We start from the raw sequence: 22,180 nt of genomic DNA, 5'->3' as shown, positions 1-22,180 counted from the left end.
TAGATTATAACCCAACATATAAAATTAATATCCATGGTCCCTTTGACAGCACATATACTAAAATTAACATCCATGAGTTGATACTGATATACATAAATGATTAAAAAAATAAATGGAGGAGAATAGACTAATCTCCCAGACAGATGATCCAAATAGTTTATAACTCCCCACTTCTTCAGTGTGGGCTACACATTGTAACATCCTTCCAAAGAATATGGTCTGAATATTAGAAAAAAGAGTAACTGTATAGTGGATAATCCCACAGAATATTACAGCAGCCAGATGATCAAAGTTGACATCAGTAGTGGTAAGTCATGTTGACAGTATGCTCCTTTGATAGGATGTGATGAAAATGGCACTTCACCTCTCTGATCTTCCTCCCAAAAACCATTTAACCTCAGTCTAGTCATAGGAAAGACAGCAGACAAATCCTAACAGAGGAACAGTCAACAAAATACTTGACCACTTCACAAACTTTCAAGGTCATCAACAATAAGCAAAGCCTGAGAAACTGTCAAAGCCAAGAAAAGCCTAAGGAGACGTGACACTGAATGTAATGTGTTATCCTGGATGGGATCCTGGAACAGAGAAGGACATCAGATAAAAAGGATATATGAATAATATTAATTATAAGTATTAATCATAAGGCATCAATAATGGTTTATCAATTTTAATAAATATTCTACTGTAAGATGTTAATAATAGGGGAAATGGGTATGAGATACTTGGGAACTCTGCACTCTTCACAGTTTTCTAAAACAGTCTTAAAGTAAATTTTATTTTCTTAAAATGAAGAATAGACATTCCCAGATAAACACACACCAAAGAGAATTTGTTGCTAGCAGACCCTCCCTTACAAGATATACTAGAGGAAGTTCTTCGGGCTGAAAACAAATGACACCAGAAAGTAACTTAAATCCATGTGAAGAAAACACATAGCACAAGTAATGGTAATTGTGTAAGTAATTATAAAGGACAGTATAATGACATATTCTCCTCTCTTAATGGATTTAAAAAGCAATTCATAAAGCAGTATGTATATAGTTCTATTGTGGGCTGGTAACATAAAAATGTAACATATTTGATAATGACAGCACAAAGGCAGGGTGAACAAAGCTATATTTGAGTAAGGAAATAGCACAAGATGGTAACTTGAATCCACAGGAAGAAATGGAGAGAAGCACATTATGGTAAACAGGAAGGCTACTACAACAAACTCCAGGAACATACTTCATCTCCTTTCTTCTGGCAGCTTTTAGACCCCTTCCTCACATTTACAAGATTAACTCAAAATGTATTATAAACCTAAATGTAAGACCTATAAAACTCACAACAGAAGACATAGGTCTGAAGCTTCATGATAGTAAGTAAAGGTTTTATTTTATTTTATTTTATTTTATTTTATTTTATTTTATTTTATTTTATTTTATTTTATTATTTTATTTTATTTTATTTTATTTTTCAGAGAGAAAAAGCATGCATGCACATGGGGAGAGGCAGAAGGAGAGGGAATCTTAACAGGTCCAGCAGGGCTCGATCTCACGATCCTGAGATCATGACCTGAGCCAAAATCAAGAGTCAGACACTTAATCGACTAAGCCACCCAGGCAACCCAAGTAATGGTTTCTTAGATATGACACTGAGCTCAAGTGCAAAAGAAAAAAATAGATAAATTAGAGCTCACCAAAATTGAAAACTGTAAACAGCACCATCAAGAGAGTAAAAAGGAAACCTACAGAACAGGAGAAAATATTTGCAAGTCATATATCCGACAAGTTATTTGAATCCAGAATACATAAAGAATTCCTATAATTCAATTATAAAAAGATAACTCAATTAAAAACTTATTCAGGGGCTAAGGGCTTGAATAGATATTTCTCAAAAAAGACACATGGCCAATAAGCAAATGAAGGGAAGCTCCATGTTAATAGTCATTAGGGAAATTCAAATCAAAACCACAATGAGGTATCACTTCACATCCACTAGGACAGCTATTAGAAAACAAACAAAAAACCCTGGAAAGTAACAAGTATTGGTGAAGATGTACAGAAATTAGAACCCTCATGTGTTGGTGAAATGTTGGTAAAATGGTACAACCCCTTTCTTTTTTTTTTTTAACATTTATTTTTGAGACAGAGCAAGACAGAGCATGAACAGGGGAGGGTCAGAGAGAGAGGGAGACACAGAATCCGAAGCAGGCTCCAGGCTTTGAGCTGTCAGCACAGAGCCCGACCCGGGGCTCAAACCCACGGACGGTGAGATCATGACCTGAGCCGAAGTCAGACGCTTAACCGACTGAGCCACCCAGGAGCCCCAAGTGCAGCGCCTTGCAAAACAGTTTTGCAGTTTCTCTAAATGTAAAAATGTCACCATATTTAACTCACAATTCTACTTTTACCTCTATGTCCGAGAGAAGAGGAAACATACATTTACACAATACTTGTACACAAAAGTTCATAACAGCATTATTCTTAATAGCCAAAAACAACCCATGGGAAACAACCCTTTAACTGCTGAATGGATAAAACGTGGTCTATATCCATACAAGGAAATATTTTTAGCCATGAAAAGAAACAAAGTACTGACACATACTACAACATGAATCTTGAAAATATTGTTGAATAAGCCAATCATGAAAGACCACATACTATATGATCTCTTTTCAGTGGAGTGTCCAAGGGCACCTGGGTGGCTCGGTCGGTTGAGCATCTGACTTTGGCTCAGGTCGTGATCTCATGGTTCATGGGTTCAAGCCCAGAGTCAAGCCCTGTGCTGACAGCTCAGAGCCTGGAGCCTGCTTCGGATTCTGTGTCTCCCTCTCTCTCTGCCCCTCCCCTGCTCACACTCTGTCTCTCTCTCTCTCTTTCTCTCAAAAATATAAACAAATACATACATACCTACATACATACATACACACACACACACAAATAGAATGCCCAGAACAGGCAAATTCACAGAGACAGAAAGTAGACTAGTGTTCATCTAGGGCTGGAGGGCAGGAGTGAGGTGAAGTGGGGAATGGACAAGGATTTCTAATGGGTACAGAGTTTCTTTCTAGGGTGACAAAAATGTTCTCAAATATTATGCTGATGGTTACACCATTCTGCGAATATACTACAAACCATTAAAATGTGTGCTTTAAATGAGTGAATTATATAGTACATGAATTAAAACCCAATACAGCTGTTAAAAAAAAAAAAGGTAACAAGAAAACTAAAATATACTAAGCAGTGAATGCCAGGCTTGTAAAAACCGATGCTATGTTTTACTTATAATCTAATAAATATCCACCCAAACAAATAAATACCACAGAAATTCTGCATGGAGAGAGCACACAGACTACTCCTTGAACTTTGTTACCGGCCACTCTGTACCGAGATGGGTTTTTTTGCAGGTGTTGGTTCTCCATCAAGGAAACAACGTGGATGCCATGACAAAACTGAGTCGGCTGTAGTCATCCTGTGGCTTTTCAGCTATCATAGACAGGTTTGGGGCCACACATACTGCTGGGGACACTTATCCCATTCAAGACAAGGTCACTAATAACTGTATAAGTTATGAGGCTGACAAAGTATTGCTATCCTGGTTCTAATGGATCACCACAAGGGTTGTGACATCTATTTCACAGATGTGGAAACTGAGGCCTGTCTAATTAAAAGGCATGTTCAAAGCTAGAACCTGGCAACACCAAAGCTGATGCTCTTTCCCCCATCTTTCCAAAAAAGTCCTCCGAGTCACATCCTGCGTGTCTTTAACTTGCCAAAATTCAACTGTATGCGCTCAGCAGAATAGTGAGAGTGTTAACTCACAGTGTAGATGTAAGGGGCTCACATCTTTTCACACTGTGACCATCATCCCAGCATCCTCTATACCGAGTAAAAACTACATGTTTAAAGAACTTCTCTCCTTTACACAGAACACTATATTTTGGCATGTGTACTTTTTCTCATACCGATTTTTACACGCATTCTACGCTTTTTGTGAGGCTGTATACAAAACACTTTGAATATGATACTTTATGGGTCACTTAAGGAATTCTCGAGTGTTATCTGGACTCTACATGATTTCTAGACTGATTCATGCTTTCTACGTGATTTTTGACTCTAGACCCTAACCTAGCAATAAAATGCCAACACTACTGGGCCGTGAGTTCCTGGTGCCATTTCTTCTTTTCGATGGCCCTGAACTCTTTTGACTTACGGTCTAGGCTTTTCTAGACAAAAACCAAGGTGGCTTGGGTCTTGGTGTGCACTGGCTCAAGCCCTTGTAGACAGAAGGAGACAAACACCAGAAACAGCACATTTTGCCCTCTCCTACCTCCTCTGCTTGTAGGGTTTCGCTTTCAATTTTCTCAAGTAACTCATTTCTCAGCAAGATCTCCTTGTCCAGATGGATGGACATTTCCGTTGATCGCTGTAGCTTGCTCTGAAATATAACAACACAGCAAGTCTTTAGCAAAGATGATCGCTCAGGACTACAGGACATGTACTAAGCAGGACAATACAAGACTGTAAAGGAACTTGGGCCTGCCCTTCTCACAGCTGCCCATATCTTTAGAATGCCGGCACCCAGATGGGAGGGGGAGGTGAAGACCTGCAGAGTGGCCAGACACACCAGGATCCAAACCCTGCCCCACCATTTACTAAAAGAAACCTTGGGCAGGTCCTGGAACCTCTCTAAACATGGTCGCCTCACAGGGCTGTGGGGAGAGGCTTAAGGGAGATAAACATGGCAGAGTGCTGAGCATGGTGGCTGACACATGGAGACACTCACACAAACAGCTGCCATTACTAGATGAAGAGAGAGAGATACTCCCCTTGAGGTAGGTGCCATTATCCCACTTTATAGGTGAAAGAACTGACTCCTAAGAGGGTGAAACAAATTTGCCCAAGGTCATAGAGACAAGAGGTTAACAAGGGTCTGAACCCATGGGCTCCATGGGCTCCACCCGTCTCCAATGCCTGTCCGAGCTGGGCCTGCTGGCATCATCAACTCCTGCATGGGCTGCCCTGCAGCTTCCCATCATCACCTGCGGCTACCTTTCACCAGCTCCCCCCAGGCTCCTGCTTCTCAGATTTGCCTCTGTTGCACCTTTGTCTCCCAGCAGGAGTCAGCCTGGAGTAGTTGGGACACACTCTGCTGGGCTGAAGAGTGGGCCAAGGGACAGAATCCGGCGACTCTGAGGGGATCGCTCAACAAGTTCTGAGACTCCGCTTACCCAGCACCAGGCACTGGCCAGCACAACGACCTAGGCCATGCCACCCAGAGGCCGGCTTGGGGGCTACATGGAGGCTTAAGAAACAAAGTAAAACTGCAACTGTGCTGAGCCCTAAGAAGGGGAGGACAGCGGTCGAGTTTCCCTGGGGGATAGGATGCTGGAAAGTGAGCTGAAGGGTTATATCAAGCGTGTCTAGGTAAGAGGGGAGGGAAGAACATGCTGAGCTAAGGAAAAGCCTGGGAGAGGAGTGTGCTGGGGCATTATGCCCAAAGTATCAAATCTTAGAGTAGGCAGAAAAGCCTAGAGCCATGTGCCTGGGGGACTCCACCACCCTCCTTGTTCCTCTTCTCGCCAGACCTCCCTTCTCTAAGGCTCATTTCCTGCTCCACCTTCTGCATGTAGTTGCTCTGCCTAGGAAAGTGCCCTGGGTCAGAGACCAGACTGAGGGGGTGGGCTGTGGGGCAGTGGGGGGCAACGTAGGACTTCACTGCAAACCAGCAGGTCACAGGGGAGAGAAGGAGAGCAGAGGGAAGGCACTAACCCCACAGTACAGAGAGACAGGGCAGGAAAGGAAGGACCGCAAGGGCACCTGTAAGGCAGTCCCTGGCTCCGGTGGGGCAGGGCCCTCAAGGTGTGAGGACAGCAATTTGTGATGCTGAGCGGGACGCCGGTCACTTAAGGTGGCTACTTCTAAAAAGGTACATCTGCTGTCTCTTGCTGTGTAACAAATTATCACAAATTTTGTGGCATAAAACAACACCCTTTTATCATCTCAGTTTCTATAGGACAGAGTCCAGGCACAGTGTGGCTCAATTCTCTGCCCAGGTAGGGTCCCGTGGGGCTGAAATCAAGATGTTGGCCAGGGCTGGCTCTCATCTGGGGTCCTCTTCCAAGCTCACAGACCGTTGGCAGAATGCATCTCCTTGAAGTTGTAAGACTAAGGTCTCTGTTTTTATCCTGGCGGCCACAAGGTCCCTCTATATTTAAGCCAGCCATGGAGAACTTCTTGCTTAGAGAATTCCCTCCAGTGCTTCAAATCTCTGACTTCCTCTTACAGACAAAACTCTCTGCTTTCACAGGGCTCATATGATTAGGTCATATCCACCCAATAATCTCCCTATCTTAAGGTCAACTATGCCATATTATATTATGTAATCATAGAACAGAACCTAATAATAGAATCCATCACACCCACAGCCTTGGGGATTGTACAGGGTGTATACACCAGGGGGTGGGGAGTCTTGGGGGACATCTTGGAATTCTACTGACCACAAGGCACTAGTTTACATGGAGATCACTAGTTTATAGTCAATTAGCAATGACACATCACAGCTGTCATCATACACTTATATTCTACTAGATTCTACCAGGGAGAGCTTGACGGCATAAAGTCAGAGAAAAAGGTGCCCCTTTGGCTGAGGCTCCTGGACCAAACTCACAGAAGAGGCCATGTCTGTTTCCTTTGCATCTATACCCTCAGCACTTAGCCTGGTGCCCGGCATGCCACAGGTCCTTGGTATGTTTGGTAACAGTTACTCTGCATATGAGCTGCTGAAGTGAACACCTGCTAATAGCTATTTTCGTGCTTTCACAAGGTCTTACACTTGGGTGTTTGATATTTATATGAAAGTGGTCTCTCCTGCCACCACCATCCCCCCACCCACCATCCTCTAAACACACACCTGAATTGCTAGCAGCTCCTTTGACAATGCTGGCTAAGCACTTGCTTTGGCCAGGCACTGTCCTCGGTGCTAGGAACATGGTGCAGACCAGCCAGAGCTCTGTCCTGGTGGTGAGTCGCAAAAATCTGTCTCTGAGAGGTGAGGCACCATACCCATGGTCCCTAGTGGAATACCCCTTCAAACTCAGGTGAGGTAGGACTCCAAAACTCAACAGTTGTTCTGCCTCCATTTCCCCTAGGAGACCTAACAACTGAGACATGGAAAAAATGAGCCGGCTCCTCCCTCAACCTGTCACTGAGTCCACTGTAGGATTCCTGTAGGCACCTCCTCCCAAGCTCCACCATCTGCTTACTATTATTTGAAACAGGCCTGCAGGAATGATGGCCTCTAGGGTTCTGACCAGAATAGTTTCCATCCCACTCACTGTGGTCTGTGTTGCTGCTGCATGGGTACGGCCAACAATTTGTCCTCTGCATTGACACTTGTCCTAAAGAGCTCAGGCCCTGGACCTGGAAGTTTCATTTTATAAACCAGTAGCTCCACTCCAAACCCCTAGCTTTTCTACACAAGACCAGACAGGCTCTGTGCTACTTAAGTTGATTCCACGGGATAAGATCAAGATCCAATGTGATGCAACCACGTACTAACCAGCTTTCTACCAGTGAGGGCCTGGGAGTCATGGGGATTGGCTTCATCTTGAAATAACAGTGATCAGATAAGCTAACTACTGATGAGATAAGATCAAAATGGATGATCTATTGCAGATGGATGACACATGAGTTTCAAAATGCCAGCACAATGCTGTCTACATGCTTTATGCCAGGGAGAAGCAGTTGGGTTAGGTGGGACACGTACCGGACTAGGAGTCCCAGCCCTGTCACAAACTTGTTGCTTGAACCTGGCAATCATTTTCTCTTTGGGCCTCAAGGTTTTCATTTGTAAAAGGAAAATGTTGGACAAACTTAACAGTCTAATCTAAACATCTCCAAATTTACATTTTAAAATGACACTGTGTGGGCCAAATGAAGACCACCCGTGAGTTACCTGAAGCCTGTAGCCACCATTGTCACCAGGGCACTAGGCTAGGGGTCAGCAGCCTTGCTCTGTAAAAGCTGGATAGCAAATATTTATTTCTTTTAATTTTTTTAATTTAAATTTTATTTTATTTTAGAGAGAGAGAGTGTGAGTGGGGGAGAGGGGCAGAAGGGAAGAGAGAGAATCTTAAGCAGGCTCCATGCTCAGTGAGAAACTTGACATGGGGCTTGATCCCACAACCCTGGGATCATGACCTGAGCCAAAATCAGGTCAAACACTCAACTGATTGAGGCACCCAGGTGTCCCAGATAGCAAATATTTAAGCTTTGCAGGCCAAAAGGTAAAATTGAGGATATTATGTAATTACTTATATTAACAAAAGAAAAAACAAATTTCTACAAACATTTTATTGATGAAATTTAAAATATAATAAGTACATTTTGGAATAGAGGTCTACTAACGAGTAGAATGGAATTTCTGGAGGAGAAACCAATTTTACTTAATTGGGTTTCAAAGATGGTGTTGTCTATAACATCAGTTATAGATGTTCTTCTGTAAAAACCATTCTTTGCTCACAGGCCAGTGGGCAGGATACACTGGCCAGTTAGCTGACTGCTGCATGAAACAATTGTTAGCAGGGTGACTGGACAGTCATGGCTATCATCCCTGCTTAATTATTAATAGTACCTCTTTCTCTCCCAAAAAGGTTCTGTGGGGATGAGGAATAATTTATTAGTTTTCTGATTTTTAGCTAAGAGAGTTTTCATCTGGAGGGTTTTAAGTAGGGAAGTGCTTATTACAGGCTTAAACAGGGCCCTAAATGCGGTTAGTTCTCAAAACTCGCTGTACATATAAATCATCTGGGGCATTAAAAAAAAAAACCAAAACGCATGGCCCTCACCCTCACCCCTTAACTCAATTGGCCAGGTTTGGACTAGGGTGTTTGTACATTTAAAAAAAAAAAAAAAACAAAAGCTCTCTGAGTGGTTCCAATGCACAGCTAGGGTTGTGGGAATATTCGAGTTTTTTAGGAGAAACGGCTTGTCAAGAGAAATCAGGGAGCAACAGTAAATGAAGGGGATCCAAGCCTTTTGTAAAACTGCGGTGGTGTCTGGGAAGCTCACTGTGGCTGGCAAGGTGGGTGTGGGAGGCCTCAGCGACCTGGGCATCAGGGAGGACCTTACTTTGTACGCATTGAGTCTCTGCAGGGTGTTTCCAGATGCCAGCTTTAGCTGGATCAGTTCTTGATTCTTTGCTTCAATGGTCTCTAAAAACTGAGCATTCTCGATCTTCAGCTGCTGAAAATCAACGTCATGGAGGGCCTCGCCCACCTCCTCCTTCTACAGCTCAGAAAGAAGAAAAAAACGACATGAGGTTGTGAGTGCTAAATATGACTCACATCTTGTAATTATGGATGAAATTCTGAAAATTCGTCATCATTTAGTCATTCAACAAACACAGGCTGGGGATCTGCTTGGTGCCAGGACTGGAACAAGGCACTAGGGTAGAGATTTGAATAAATACAATACTCCCTGGCCTCAAGGAACACACATTCAACCAGGGTTCACAAAAAGGTCACTGTGTGGTATAGTGGGAGGGGCAATGGGCACACAGAAGCCCCTCAGCCAGGCCAGAGAAGAATGGAAGCCTGGGTCAGTAAGGGCTTCCCACAAGAGGTAGTGCCTAAACAGTGCTATGAAGGAAAAGTAGGAAGGAGACCATATAAAAGTTGTTTTTAACCTGGAAAACCCAGGACCAGCAGCCCATAAATTCCCTTCCTGTGTTCATGTGACGTTTTTGTACTGTGGTTGTATCAGGGAGGGTTCCCTCTCTGACCTGGCCCACCTTACCTGCCTCACCAGGTCTAGGCCATCTTATGTTTGTGGCAGGTGAGAGCCAAATTCGGGAACTGTTCCTCACACCCCACTCTACTCACACTCTACTACCTCCTAGAAGGCTTCTTCCCTTTCCCTCAAAACAACAAGAACAATTTCCTGAAGCCCCAGTAATGACCCATCCTTCAGCTCAAATACTCCCAAACCATCTTCCACACCAGGAGAATTCCCCCTGTGGCTCCTCGGTCCCTACTGCTGTTACCTCTGGATACCAGTTACACATGAAGCCTTTTCCTACCATCCCCACTCCCTGCTAATCTGTGAGCTCCCGAGGGCAGGACCACCTCAGGGTCAGTCCTGTGTGGCAGTGGCTTTTAGGCTAAAAGTCATCCATGCCCTCCCTCTCTCACACGTCAATCCGTCCTCCAGGATGCCTGGGCCTGCACAAAGCCTGGAGTACCAGAATCGTTTCTGGAGGCAGCTCCTCTCTATTTTCGGCACTGCAGCCGGGGCCACATTTTTTCTTACACTCATCTCAAATATCCTTCAATGACACCGCCACTCCAGCCCTCACTCCCCACTGGGGACCTCCAGAGCAGTGTGTTCTCTCCTTCCCACAGTTGCCTGCACACTTGGAGACAGCAGCTGGCCCTCCCGGTTCTTCTTGGGTCCTCCTCTGTTCCCCTTGCTCTCCGGCTCCCTCTCCTGGGAGGGCTCTAGATGACCAGTTCTTCCAAGCGTGCAGCTCTCCCCGAGACACACTGCTCCAGGTCCGGGCTGCTCAGAACGAGAGGAGCAAGCCCACCGCTTTCTCCGTGGAGCACTGTGGTTCTCTGGGTGCCCCCCAGGCCACAGCGTCACCTCCAGCTGGGCTGACTTTATCAGGGACTCCAGGGCTAAGCCATGTGGTGCTTGTGCAGTTATCTTAGGGGATCAAAATGGAGGATCTTAAATTTGTCTTCAGTCACTTTGTGCTGTTAAAGATGTCCCAGCTTGTTGTCTTTTGGGATCCCAAGTCAATCAGGCAAGAGTTCCAGACATGTTAATTCTCCTGTACAACTTCGTGTCGTTTCAGTGGTCACCTCTAATGCACATGCCATCAGTGCCCATACTCAAGTTAGTTAAAAATATATTGAGCTAGGAGAGGATGGAGCCATGGAATCACATTCTAGAGGCCCCATGCGGGTCTGCCTCACTGCCTTTAATCAGGAGCCCATAGAGTCTGTCGCAAAGACACCCAAAGCACACTGTACCTGTGCCGTCCAGCCACGTTCCCCAAAAGGGTCAACAAGTATGTCATGAGGGTCTTTCAAGCTCAAGGCAACTATGTCTATGGATCTGCCAGCACAGTAACTGTATGAGTCTACTATTACCACTGTAACAAATCACCACAAACATAGTGGCTTAAAACAAAAATCCATTATATTCTAGCTCAAGAGGACAGAAATCCAAAATGGTTGTTTGGGCTGAAATCAAGGTGCTGGCAGAGCCGCACTCTTTCTGGAGGCCCTCAAGGAAAATCTGTTTCCTTGCCTGCTCCAGCTTCTAGAGGCTGCCTGCACTCTTTTGTTCATGACCACTTCCTCTACCTTAAAAGTTCATCACTCTGATCTCTGCTTCCGTTAACACATCTCCCTCTCCTGTCTTCCTCTTACAAGGACCTTTGTGATTATACTGGACCTACTCAGATAACCCAAGATAATCTCCCTCTGAGTCAAGGGGAGATTATTTTAAGAAAATCTCAATATCCTTGTCTTAATCACATCTGCAAAATCTTTTTGCCACGTGAGGTAACAGATTCACAGATTCCAGGGATTAGGACATGATCATCTTTGGGAACACATTACAGTGATACATCACAGTAACAAGGAAGGAAGGTGGGAAGGAAGGAAAGAAGGAAGGAAGAGAGAAGGAAGGGGTGGGGGGGAGAGAGAGAGATGAAGGGAGGAAGGAAGGAAGAGCCACATACCTGCCTCAATTGTAAAAGCATCTTTTTCCTCTGCACTTTGAGAGAAACATTTTTCAAACATAATTTATCCTTCATATTATCCTAAAAAATACAAATAAACTTTAATTCATGTCTCTTCTTCTGCCCTGTTGGTTTGAAAAGTTGGTAGGTTTGGGGCTGCAAACCAAACACTGAACCTAACATTCAGTCACTTATTTTTAGGTCTCCTTACCCACGCTGGCATGGCTGTAGCACTTCATTCATGACCAAGAAGCAGAGGTAACTGGGTCTGTGCCATGCAAATTTTCTATTGCTTTTAAATTCAAGATAATTTGGGTATATCGTTTGGGTACAGGGGCCATTCCTGACCAAAATGATTTTATGATTCTTTGGTCTCTTATTCTCTTGGTAGTTTATATAATTTTTATCACTTATAACACATTAAGGATAATAACCCTACATATGTCCAGGATCCTAAGCTTGACATGCTACAAGATCTTTGAAAGTGAAGGAACATAATTTTATGTCTCCTTATAAATAATGGAACTTGAAGAGCTTGAGATTTATGCAGTCACCTGACTAGATAGGTTCTCATCACCTATCTCTAGAAAACATATCAGATCTTGAAACAAATAGTAACAATAAAAAAGAAAAAAACAGTCTGAGATATTATTAATATTCATCCTGCCTGATTGATTTTAGCCTTGATAAACTTGCATTTTAAGACGCACAGTGGTAGTGATGCAATAAATCTACATATGTGGACACCATTTATGGTCTTATGGTGGACCAAATGGAGTGGGGCTGCTTCCCATGGATCATTCTAATGTCATCACTGATGAATCTATTCTCCCTTGCTAAGCCCCAGCCTCCTGTCAACTCACCCTCCGGCGGTTCATGTCCTCAATGTACTTCATCACTTTCTGAGTGGCCAAAATACTCCCTTTCTTCTTGGATATAGTTTTTAGAACATCTTTTTTAAACTCATGCACTGCTCTGCAGACTTCAACCCATCTCATTTCAGCTTCCTCAATGATTGCCTGGAGGAGTCAGAACAAAGAAAGAACAGTTTCCAAAAATCCTCAAGGATATCTCCCTCTAAGGAAACCTAGGTTCCCAGACCTCTTTGCGTCCTAACACGTTTCTTCTTAAACTTAGGAAGATATCTGTAAGATACAAATTTGACAATATCAATGTTATTATTAAAAAGCAGGCCTCTGGGGCACCTGGGTGCCTCAGTTGGTTAAGCACAGGCGCCCCAGTGTCTCTCTCTCTCTTAAAAATAAACAAACATTAAAAAAAAAGGCCATAAAAAAGGGGGTATCCATAAAAAGGGAGTGAACAAACAAAAACAGTGCCTCTGGTATCTCTGTACATATATATTTCCATATCTGAAATATTATTTATTCATTAAAAATTATAACATTAATATAATGTGATAGGATAGGATATAAAAAACATCTGGAAGGATATACACCAAAACATTAGCCATAGTCACATCTGGAGAGATGGATTACTAGGGAGACAAATGCTCTTTTTTTTTTTTTTTTAATGTTTTTATTTATTTTTGAGACAGAGAGAGACAGAGCATGAGCAAGGGAGGGACAGAGAGAGAGAGAGACACAGAATCCGAAGCAGGCTCCAGGCTCTGAGCTGTCAGCACAGAGCTTGATGTGGGGCTCGAACTCATGCAGTGTGAGATCATGACCTGAGCTGAGGTCGGCCGCTCAACAAAATGAGCCACCCAGGTGCCCCGGAAGACAAACACCCTTATCATACACTTCTGTAACAGTAATTTGAAAATTTGAAAAAAGACGTTATAAATGAATATATGTATTGACATGGAAAGATAGTAAGTGCAAAATACAGTTTATAAAATAATATGATACTTTTTATAAAGAAATTCATATATGCCTAGAAAATAATCTAAACTCTAGGAGATAAACACAAGAGTCAACACTAATTACCTCCAGGTGGTAACACTGTGGATGGTTACAAATGTTCTTTTAGCTTACCTATACATTCAAATTTTGCTACAATACAGACATTATCTTTAAATAAGAAAACACAAACACATAAAAACACATTATTTGAAAGAATAAAAGGGTATCTGTAGCTGCAGAGCAAATCATCTTAGTTCAGGTTTTGACCTTGGGCACCAAGAAGCAAAAGATCTTCCTTCACTGGCCATCCCCTTCCCTCCCCGTCATCTTCACATGCCAGAACTCAATCCACCTTCAATGCCACTTTCAACATGTCACTCTCTTGCTCAGTCATCCTTACTGGGGTCATGCTTCCTAAGACATCAAAGATAAAGCCCCCTGACTGGATTCCAAGGTCTCACCGCCCTACTCAGGCCTGATTTCTTCATACATCCCCCAAAGCAGCCTCTTCTGTAATCACATTAGTCCCCTCGATGTTTTGAACTTGCCATGTTAATTCCCACCTCCAAGCCCAGCTCATGTCATTCACCTTACCTAGGGTACCCTTCTTTTCCTATTCTCGTTCTCTATTCCTCATCATTCTTCAAGGCCATGCCAAGCCCTGGGTATAGTCCCATCTCCTCGAAAAAGTCTTCTTTGGCCACTCAAGCCCACATTAGCATGTTAAAATTCAACAATGCATGTTTGGAAAGAGAGAGGAGAGTGGGGGGAGGGCAAGAGGAAGGGAGAGAGCGAGGAAAGGACAGGTCTATGTGGTACAGATGATTCCATCAATAAAGGCATGAGTCTACTGATCTGTCTCTCTGGAGGCAATGAATGTGAGTCTTTGTGTGCCCACATTTAGAAACAGAAAAATGTGGGGCGCCTGGTTGGCTCAGTCAGTTAAGCATCTGACTTCCGCTCAGGTCATGATCTCACAATTTGTGAGTTCGAGCCCTGCCTTGGGTGACCTCGAGCACTGCTTCGGGTGAGCATGAGCCCTGCTTCAGGTGAGCCCTGCTTCTCTCTCTCTCCTTGTGGGATTCTGTCTCCCTCTCTCTCTGCCCTTCACTTACTTGTACCCTCTCTCTCTAAAAAAAAAAAAAGAAAGAAAAAGAAAAAAGAAAAAGGAAAAAAGAAAAATTGGGGGCACCTGGGTGGCTCATCAGTTAAGTGTCTGACTCTTGATTTAGGTTCAACTCATGATCTCATGGTTGTAAGATCAAGCTCCGCATCAGGGTCTCTGTGCTGGGCATGGAACCTGCTTGGGATTCTCTCTCTTCCTCTTCCTCTGCCCACATGCACACATGTATGCTTTCTCTCAAAAAAATAAAAATAGGGGCAGTTGGGTGGCTCAGTCGGTTAAGCATCTGACTCTTGATTTCGTCTGACTCTTGAGTTCATGAGTTCAAGCCCTGCATAGGGCTCTGCGCTGATGGTGTGGAGGCTGTTTGGGATTCTCTCTCTCCCTCTCTCTCTCTGACCCTTTCCCACTTGTGCCCTCTCTCTCCCGTTCTCTCTCAAAATAAATAAATAAGCTTTTTAAACTGTTTTAAGATAAATAAAAATAAATTTTAAAAATTTTCTAAGAATAGAAAAATAGAAAAATTTAGAAATAGAGCATAAATATCTCTTTTTCATACAATATTGCTCTCTAATGCAAGCCAACAACTACATCCCATGGGCAACTGAACTAACAGTGATGTTTCTTCTCTGGAGGCAAACTGACCATTTTGGTCTCCAAGAAGACATGGACCATGGTCATGTATGCTACACACAGAAGGTGACTTAAAGGATTTTTCATCCAATCCATTGACTTAAACCTCAAAATCCTTATATTATTAAGGAATTACTATATATTTTTAATGGTATTTGTGGTTATTATGGTTATTTTTTAAAAGGATCCATATCTTAGAGATACATACTTAAATATCCATAAGTAAATGAAGCAATAAGTATTATCACTTCACAATAGCCCAGTCGCCTATCATGAGAGGGGAGTTGGTAGGGATATGGAGGAAACAAGGGTGGCCATATGTTGATGACTGTTGCATGTGGCTGTTGAGTACATTATGCTAGTCTCTCTACATGTGTGCATTTTTAAAATTTTCCATTTTGGGGCGCCTGGGTGGCTCGGTCAGTTGACTGTCCGACTTCGGCTCAGGTCATGATCTCATAGTTCGTGAGTTCAAGCCCCACATCGGGCTCTGTGCAGACAGCTCAGAGCCTAGAGCCTGCTTCAGAATCTGTGTCCACCTCTCTCTCTGCCCCTCCCCCATTGGCACTCTGTCTCTCTCTCTCTCTCTCAAAAATAAATAAACATTAAAAAAATATTTTTTAAGTTTAAAATTTGTTGTCTCCTCAGGCAGGCGATAAATTCCTTGAAAGTAGGCCTTAAAATTGTGTTCTCCTACTTGTGTTTCTTTGAAAATAACAAAAGTTATATGAACATACTATGGGTACTACTCGATGAAGTGGAACTGGGGAGCCCAGGTAGAATGGGCTACAGAGGAAAAGGTATACCTCATGGTGCTGCAGATCTCGTTCAGCATTTGCTCTCATGTGCCTTATTTCATCCTTCATGTCATCCAGCTCCTTTAGTACAAGCTCACATTTTTGGTCGTAACTGAGGCCTATCGCACGGTCCACACCTACGCGGGATTTGGATCTGTACCTGCCTCGTAACTGTAATACAGGAAAAACAGAGCCATTGTCAAGTAGGAACTGATGCTCAAGCTGGGCATCAAAATGACCACTCAAATTGGCTAGAAATTACTCCAAATGACAGCCAGGGAGAACAATCTCAATGTGAAAGGATTCGGGATATTAGGCCTGAGGTGATGTTTGTTTCCCAAGCCAACCCAAGGCCCTCTGCTAAATAATTCAAAGGCCTCTGTGTGATAATGAACTGAAATATGAATAAGGGAAAGTGTCTTGAGGGTGGAAAGACTGTGAACCTGCTACAGACTAGCATTCAAGTCAGTGTCAGGGGAAGCCCCAGAGTTCAGTGCTTCCTAAACTGAACACGGAGGAGAAATTACATCTGGGGGCGCAGTATTCAGCAAAAGAACCAAACAGACAAAAATATTTTGATTTCCTACACACTGAAGCCAAAGGTAACCAGCAGACAGCCCAGGGAACGTGTGGCCCCGAAGGTGAGATTGTTTGGCCCTTTCAAAAGATCTACATACAGTTTTAAATTTTCAAAGTTAATTACCCACGTTTGAAAAGCAGGAGATTCCACCAAAATAATCTAGATTCCCAGCCTCTCTCGTAAAATCAGCTGCTCTGGCCAAACCAGGCCACCTGACTGGACCTTTTAGACAAGGGAGGAACTCTCTCGTGCCCACGCAGACCCACTTCCCTCCTATATGTGGCTAGATGGGGCTCGTAAACATTTGAGCCCCCCAAGTTAAGAGAATTATTTCAAACAAAGTTACTCTGGGAGAGTCAGTCCACTATTAATTGAACCTGATTCCCTTCACACTCACTTGAAAGAGAAACCCTGGGAAGGAAGGACCAAAAGTAGAACAGGGAGAAAATCATATGCAACTTGGCCAAAGAGGGCACGCCAAAGGCAGATAGACAGACACCACTTGCATCAAAAGGGACAAACAAAAGAAAATAATTCTCAGGTCTCCTGTGCAAATTCTGCGTACCTGTGCAAATTCTGCTCTTGTAATTTTAATTTCTGATAACCGTGGATGTCGCTGATCCCTGGGCTCCAGTTTATTATAATATTTCTCAAACATCTCTGTCTCAGTTTTGAGAGCAGAGTTTCCATAACTGCAAGACAGAGGGTATGTGAGTAAGTTCTACTGATGAGAGTTCAAACCCTAAATCACTAGCATTTAACTTACTAGCTACACAGGACCTTTTGAAAGATACTTAACTTCTTGGTGCCTCAATTTCCCCATCTGTAAAATGGGAATAATAACAGCACTCATTATTTAAGTTTGCAATAAAGAATGCAAAACCTTTAGAACAGTGCCTGGTACCCCATAAGTGCTATTTAAGTATTTGGTTTGTTTTTGTTTTTTTTTTTTTAAATCTGCTTAATGCGGGGTGCCTGGGTGGTTCAGTCGGTTAAGCATCTGACTCTTGATTTTGCCTCAGGTCAGATCACACAGTTCATGCAATCGAGGCCCACATCGGGCTCTGTGCTGACAATGCACAGACTGCTTGAGATTCTCTCTCTTCCTCTCTCTCTCTCTCAAAAAATAAATAAATAAATATGAAAAAATTTTAATCTGCCTAATGAGCCACAAAATTGAGAACAGGGATTATGGTGAAAACTGTTGCTGAGATGAAGCTACAAATTCACCTTCAAGTATCTTCTAACCCATTTGCAAAGTTCCTTCTGAATTACTACAGGTGTGAAGTTACTATACATCCACAGTCTTCAGATGTTCCCTTTGGCTTATTCTTCTCAGTTTTCTATTTTAATATTTATTTATTTTTGAGAGAGAGAGAGAGAGAGAGAGAGAGAGAGAGAGAGAGCACAAGCAGGGGGCAGAGACAGAGAGGGAGACACAGAATCGGAAGCAGGTTCCAGGCTCTGAGCTGTCAGCACGGAGCCCAATGTGGGGTTCAGACCCACAAACCATGAGATCATGACCTGAGCTGAAGCCAGATGCTTAACCAACTGAGCCACCCAGGCACCCCTGTTTCTCAGCTTTTATTTCCAGCACTCAAGAGCTGGAAGCATCCACAAGAGGTTTATTATTATAAATGGTGGAAAACCTTTGAACAGGTGGTTCTTGAGCAATTAGGGATGACAGACCTAGTTTATCCTGTACACATCAAGCTTATGACCTTTTTAACTTCTTCATACATGCAACATACAGGTTTTATGTGTGTGTGTGCATCTATCTATCTATACATATGTATGAACAGCTTTAGGTATTTTCATGTATTACTGAGCGAATTCCTATGGGCTGAATTTTAAGATTAAAAGAAAAGGCTCGGGGTGCCTGGGTGGCGCAGTCGGTTAAGCGTCCGACTTCAGCCAGGTCACGATCTCGCGGTCCGTGAGTTCGAGCCCCGCGTCGGGCTCTGGGCTGATGGCTCGGAGCCTGGAGCCTGTTTCCGATTCTGTGTCTCCCTCTCTCTCTGCCCCTCCCCCGTTCATGCTCTGTCTCTCTCTGTCCCAAAAATAAATAAAAAACGTTGAAAAAAAATAAAATAAAATAAAAATAAAAGAAAAGGCTCATTGGAAAGCCCCAGAAATCAAAGTGCCTTTTTTCTTTCAGCGTGTCACGTTTCCAGGTAGGCTGTGGAGTGGCACCTGAGTCTGAATCCCAGCATCACCACCGACTTGCTGCCTGATGTCAGGAAAGTGGCTAAACCCGTTTCCTTGCCCGCTCCCTAGGGTTACTGTGCCATTATAGAAGGCCATACGTGCAAAACAGTCTGCACGTAACAAGCATTCAAAAACAAGCATCCAAAAAGCGGCAATATTCCCAGTTCTGACCTACACTATTTATAGACATATAGGGGCGCCTGGGTGGCTTAGTCGGTTAAGGGTCCAACTTCGGCTCAGGTCATAATCTCCCAGCCCCTCAGTTCGAGCCCTGCGTCGGGCTCTGTGCTGACAGCTCAGAGCCTGGAGCCTGCTTCGAATTCTGTGTTTCCCTCTCTGTCTGCCCCTTCCCCACTCGCGCTCTGTCTCTCGCTCTCAAAAATAAATAAACATTAAAAAGACAAAATTGTAGCTGTTACTAATATTACCTCAGTTCTGACCTACACTATTTATAGACAAAGAAGTAACATCTGTTCAGCTGCTAGAACAGGATATGCTGTGAAGACCAAGAAGTTGTACAATTGACCTCTGAACTCCCAGAAGCCAGCCGGCCGGCCGTACCTGAGCTCTTCCACCAGCCCACACAGCTGGATAATAGGCAGCTCGTTCTCCTCTCCCCCCTGTAACTCGGTGGCAGGGGTCTCAGAGTCCTCATCACTCATCACTCTGCCCAAGCGGCCCTTGTCAATGCTCAGTGAGGCCAAGAGCGCCGTGTGTGAACGGCAGAGCTGCGCGCGGGCTGCGACCTCCAGAGTGCGTTGCTGGAGCGACCGGACGCGTGCGTGCGGGGCGGGACTTCCACAGGCCCCGCCCAGCGCCCCTCCGCCGATCTTCCCGCGGACCAGAGCGCAGTCACCTACCTCCTCAACAATCGTTCATAACGCGCTGATAATAGCAGGTACTGTTTGCACGGCGCTTACTATGCCCTTGGCACCATGTGAAGCATAGTTTGTGAAAATCCTTGCAACAACCTTGTAATCTTACCTATTATTCTGTTTATTCTCCAAATAGAGGAAACACCCAGAAAGTTCACTCGGTTTGTCAGCTTCTTCCTTCCCCCTACCTCACTGTGAGTCCTCCACTCTGTTCACCATCTGATGCTTCATACATACTAACTGCAGTTTCTCTCAGATACCTATATCCTGCATTCCTAGAAGAAAAAAAACCTGACTATTAACTGGTATAAACTCAAGAGACATCTCTAAATAGGCACTGAACACCTATTATGTATCCTGGGGGAATGTATGGAGCAGGCAATTCCAGCTCTCGCTTCTGGTTAAATGAGAGGGAAAGAACCCTCAAACCAGCTGTTGCAAATGGAGTGAGGATAGCAATAATGTCGCGCTTCAAACATTTTCATACTCATCATCTCATTTAATCCTCAAAACAGTCTTATGAGATTGGTATTACTGTCTTCATTTTACAGATCGGGAACTGAGCAATAGAGTAGCTTTGATGAGTTGTCCGTGGTCACAGAGGAATGGAATCAAGCTCTGGCAGAACACAAAGTTCATGCTGTCAACTTCTACATTGTGTGTGTGTCATGGCAAGGATAGGCAAGGCAGCAGGGTAGCTACCTGTCTGTTCCCATTGGGATGGAAGAGGGCAGAGGGCAGAATGGACAAACTCCTCCTCTGAGGTGGGGGTGGATGTGGTTAGAAAACAAGTTGTGATAAATGCTTGGAGTGGAAGTCAGCTGCCTTCCCCCACCGAGGGACATGCCTTAGCGTCAACACGTAGTCACTAAACTCCAAAGAAAGGCTTTTGTGTTTGGGGGTAAGGTGCACAAATTTTGGGCCAGAGTGGAATTACTGGAGATGACAGTAGAGAGGCTGAGCCCTGCCATCACCTTCTTCTCTCTAGTGGTAGACCTCTCTGCACTCTAGAAGCAATGCAGACCACATTTAGAAATACTTAATATTGGGGAGCCTGGGTGGCTCAGTCGGTTAAGTGACCAACTTTGGCTTAGGTCATGATCTTGAAGTCCATGAGTTTGAGCCCCACATCGGGCTATGCCCTGACAGCGTGAAGCCTATTTTGGATTCTCTCCCCCCACCTCTCTTTGCCCTCCCCACACTTGCACTCTCTCTCTCAAAAATAAATAAATAAACATTTCTTAAAAAAAAAAAAAGCAATACTTAACATGCTCATATGTCAGGTGATACAAATGGAGGCCAGTCCCAGGAGGGCCTGGAGCAAGAAAGGACTCTGCAGCAGGTCCACACTATGATACAAACGGCCCCATCAGTTGTGTTACATGATAGAGCAGATCCTATGGTGTTGGAGGTATCAGTGGTGGGAAAAGATGCAGTGTGAAGCTTAAAGCAATATCCAGTGGAAGAACCACAATGCAGAACCTGAGATTTTGGAAAAAGACCACATCAAGGAATTTCATGCCCTCTGAGAAACAGCTCCTGGCCTGTTACTAGACCCTGGTAGGGACGGGATGCTTAACCATGCATGCATTCAACCCTGCTTATCATGACCTGGGTTCTGTTGGACCCACTGAATCATAAAGTTGGACAGGCCGAGCTTCAGCTCATTGTAAAATGGAAATGTTCCATCCAGGATGGAGTCCCAGCAGGACCAGAGAGCATGAATAAGCTTTATGAGCAGGAAGCCCACAGCCACTTGTCATCAACCACACTTGCACCAGTACCCCCATTCCAGTTCACACTCATGACCATATTAGGGGAGGGGACAGGGTCATGATCAGCTAAAAGAGGAGGCAAAGCCTGAGCTTGGTTTAGAGATGGGCTGATTTGGAATGTGGGTACAAGCCAAAAAAAAAAATGGACAGTGGCTGCATTACAACCACATTCGTGGGAAGCCCTGAAAGACAGTAGAACAGGAAAATCTTTTCAAGGGGCAGACCTGTGAGTGGTGGACCTGGCCATCTATTTTGTATGGAAGGAGAAGTGATCTCAGATGAGAAGTGGTTACAGGGACTTGTTAATGGGCAACTTTGGCGTAGGGACTCCCCACCAGCCTGGCTGAAATGTTGTTAGATGCTATAGTCTGAGAAGCTTCCTCTCCAGACTTCTCTGTCTTCTTTCTCAAATGTGAGACCTGTGTTGTGGTCTGAACACTCTCCCTGTCTACTCCTGCTTCGTCTCCTTTGTCTATCACAGGCATTTCCCCCATTAAATAAATCCCTTCATGTCTAATTCCATCTTGGCTTAGAGGACCTGAACTCACACAAATAATAAATTTCAATCTTAAATATATGATTCAAATT

The 22,180-nt window shown here is 43.9% G+C and overlaps 1 protein-coding gene across 1 annotated transcript in view; it reads right to left on the bottom strand.

Moving 5' to 3' along the window:
* Positions 1 to 19,720, bottom strand: part of CCDC113 (coiled-coil domain containing 113) — a 28,798-nt gene extending 9,078 nt beyond the window's left edge. The window contains exons 1-7 of the mRNA XM_043599326.1: positions 19,504 to 19,720; positions 17,300 to 17,426; positions 16,164 to 16,325; positions 12,603 to 12,758; positions 11,740 to 11,820; positions 9,120 to 9,275; positions 4,318 to 4,425 (exon numbers count right to left, since the gene is read on the bottom strand). Of these exons, the coding sequence (XP_043455261.1) occupies positions 4,318 to 4,425; positions 9,120 to 9,275; positions 11,740 to 11,820; positions 12,603 to 12,758; positions 16,164 to 16,325; positions 17,300 to 17,426; positions 19,504 to 19,604 (891 nt within the window). The 5' untranslated portion in view covers positions 19,605 to 19,720. The remainder of the gene's footprint in view (positions 1 to 4,317; positions 4,426 to 9,119; positions 9,276 to 11,739; positions 11,821 to 12,602; positions 12,759 to 16,163; positions 16,326 to 17,299; positions 17,427 to 19,503) is intronic.
* Between the last annotated feature and the right edge of the window lie 2,460 nt (positions 19,721 to 22,180).

Source organism: Prionailurus bengalensis, chromosome E2 (assembly GCF_016509475.1).
Source record: "Prionailurus bengalensis isolate Pbe53 chromosome E2, Fcat_Pben_1.1_paternal_pri, whole genome shotgun sequence".
NCBI classification, from domain to species: domain Eukaryota; kingdom Metazoa; phylum Chordata; class Mammalia; order Carnivora; family Felidae; genus Prionailurus; species Prionailurus bengalensis.
The sequence above is the reverse complement of the archived record's forward strand: the minus strand, read 5'-3'. Positions and strand labels throughout refer to the sequence as shown.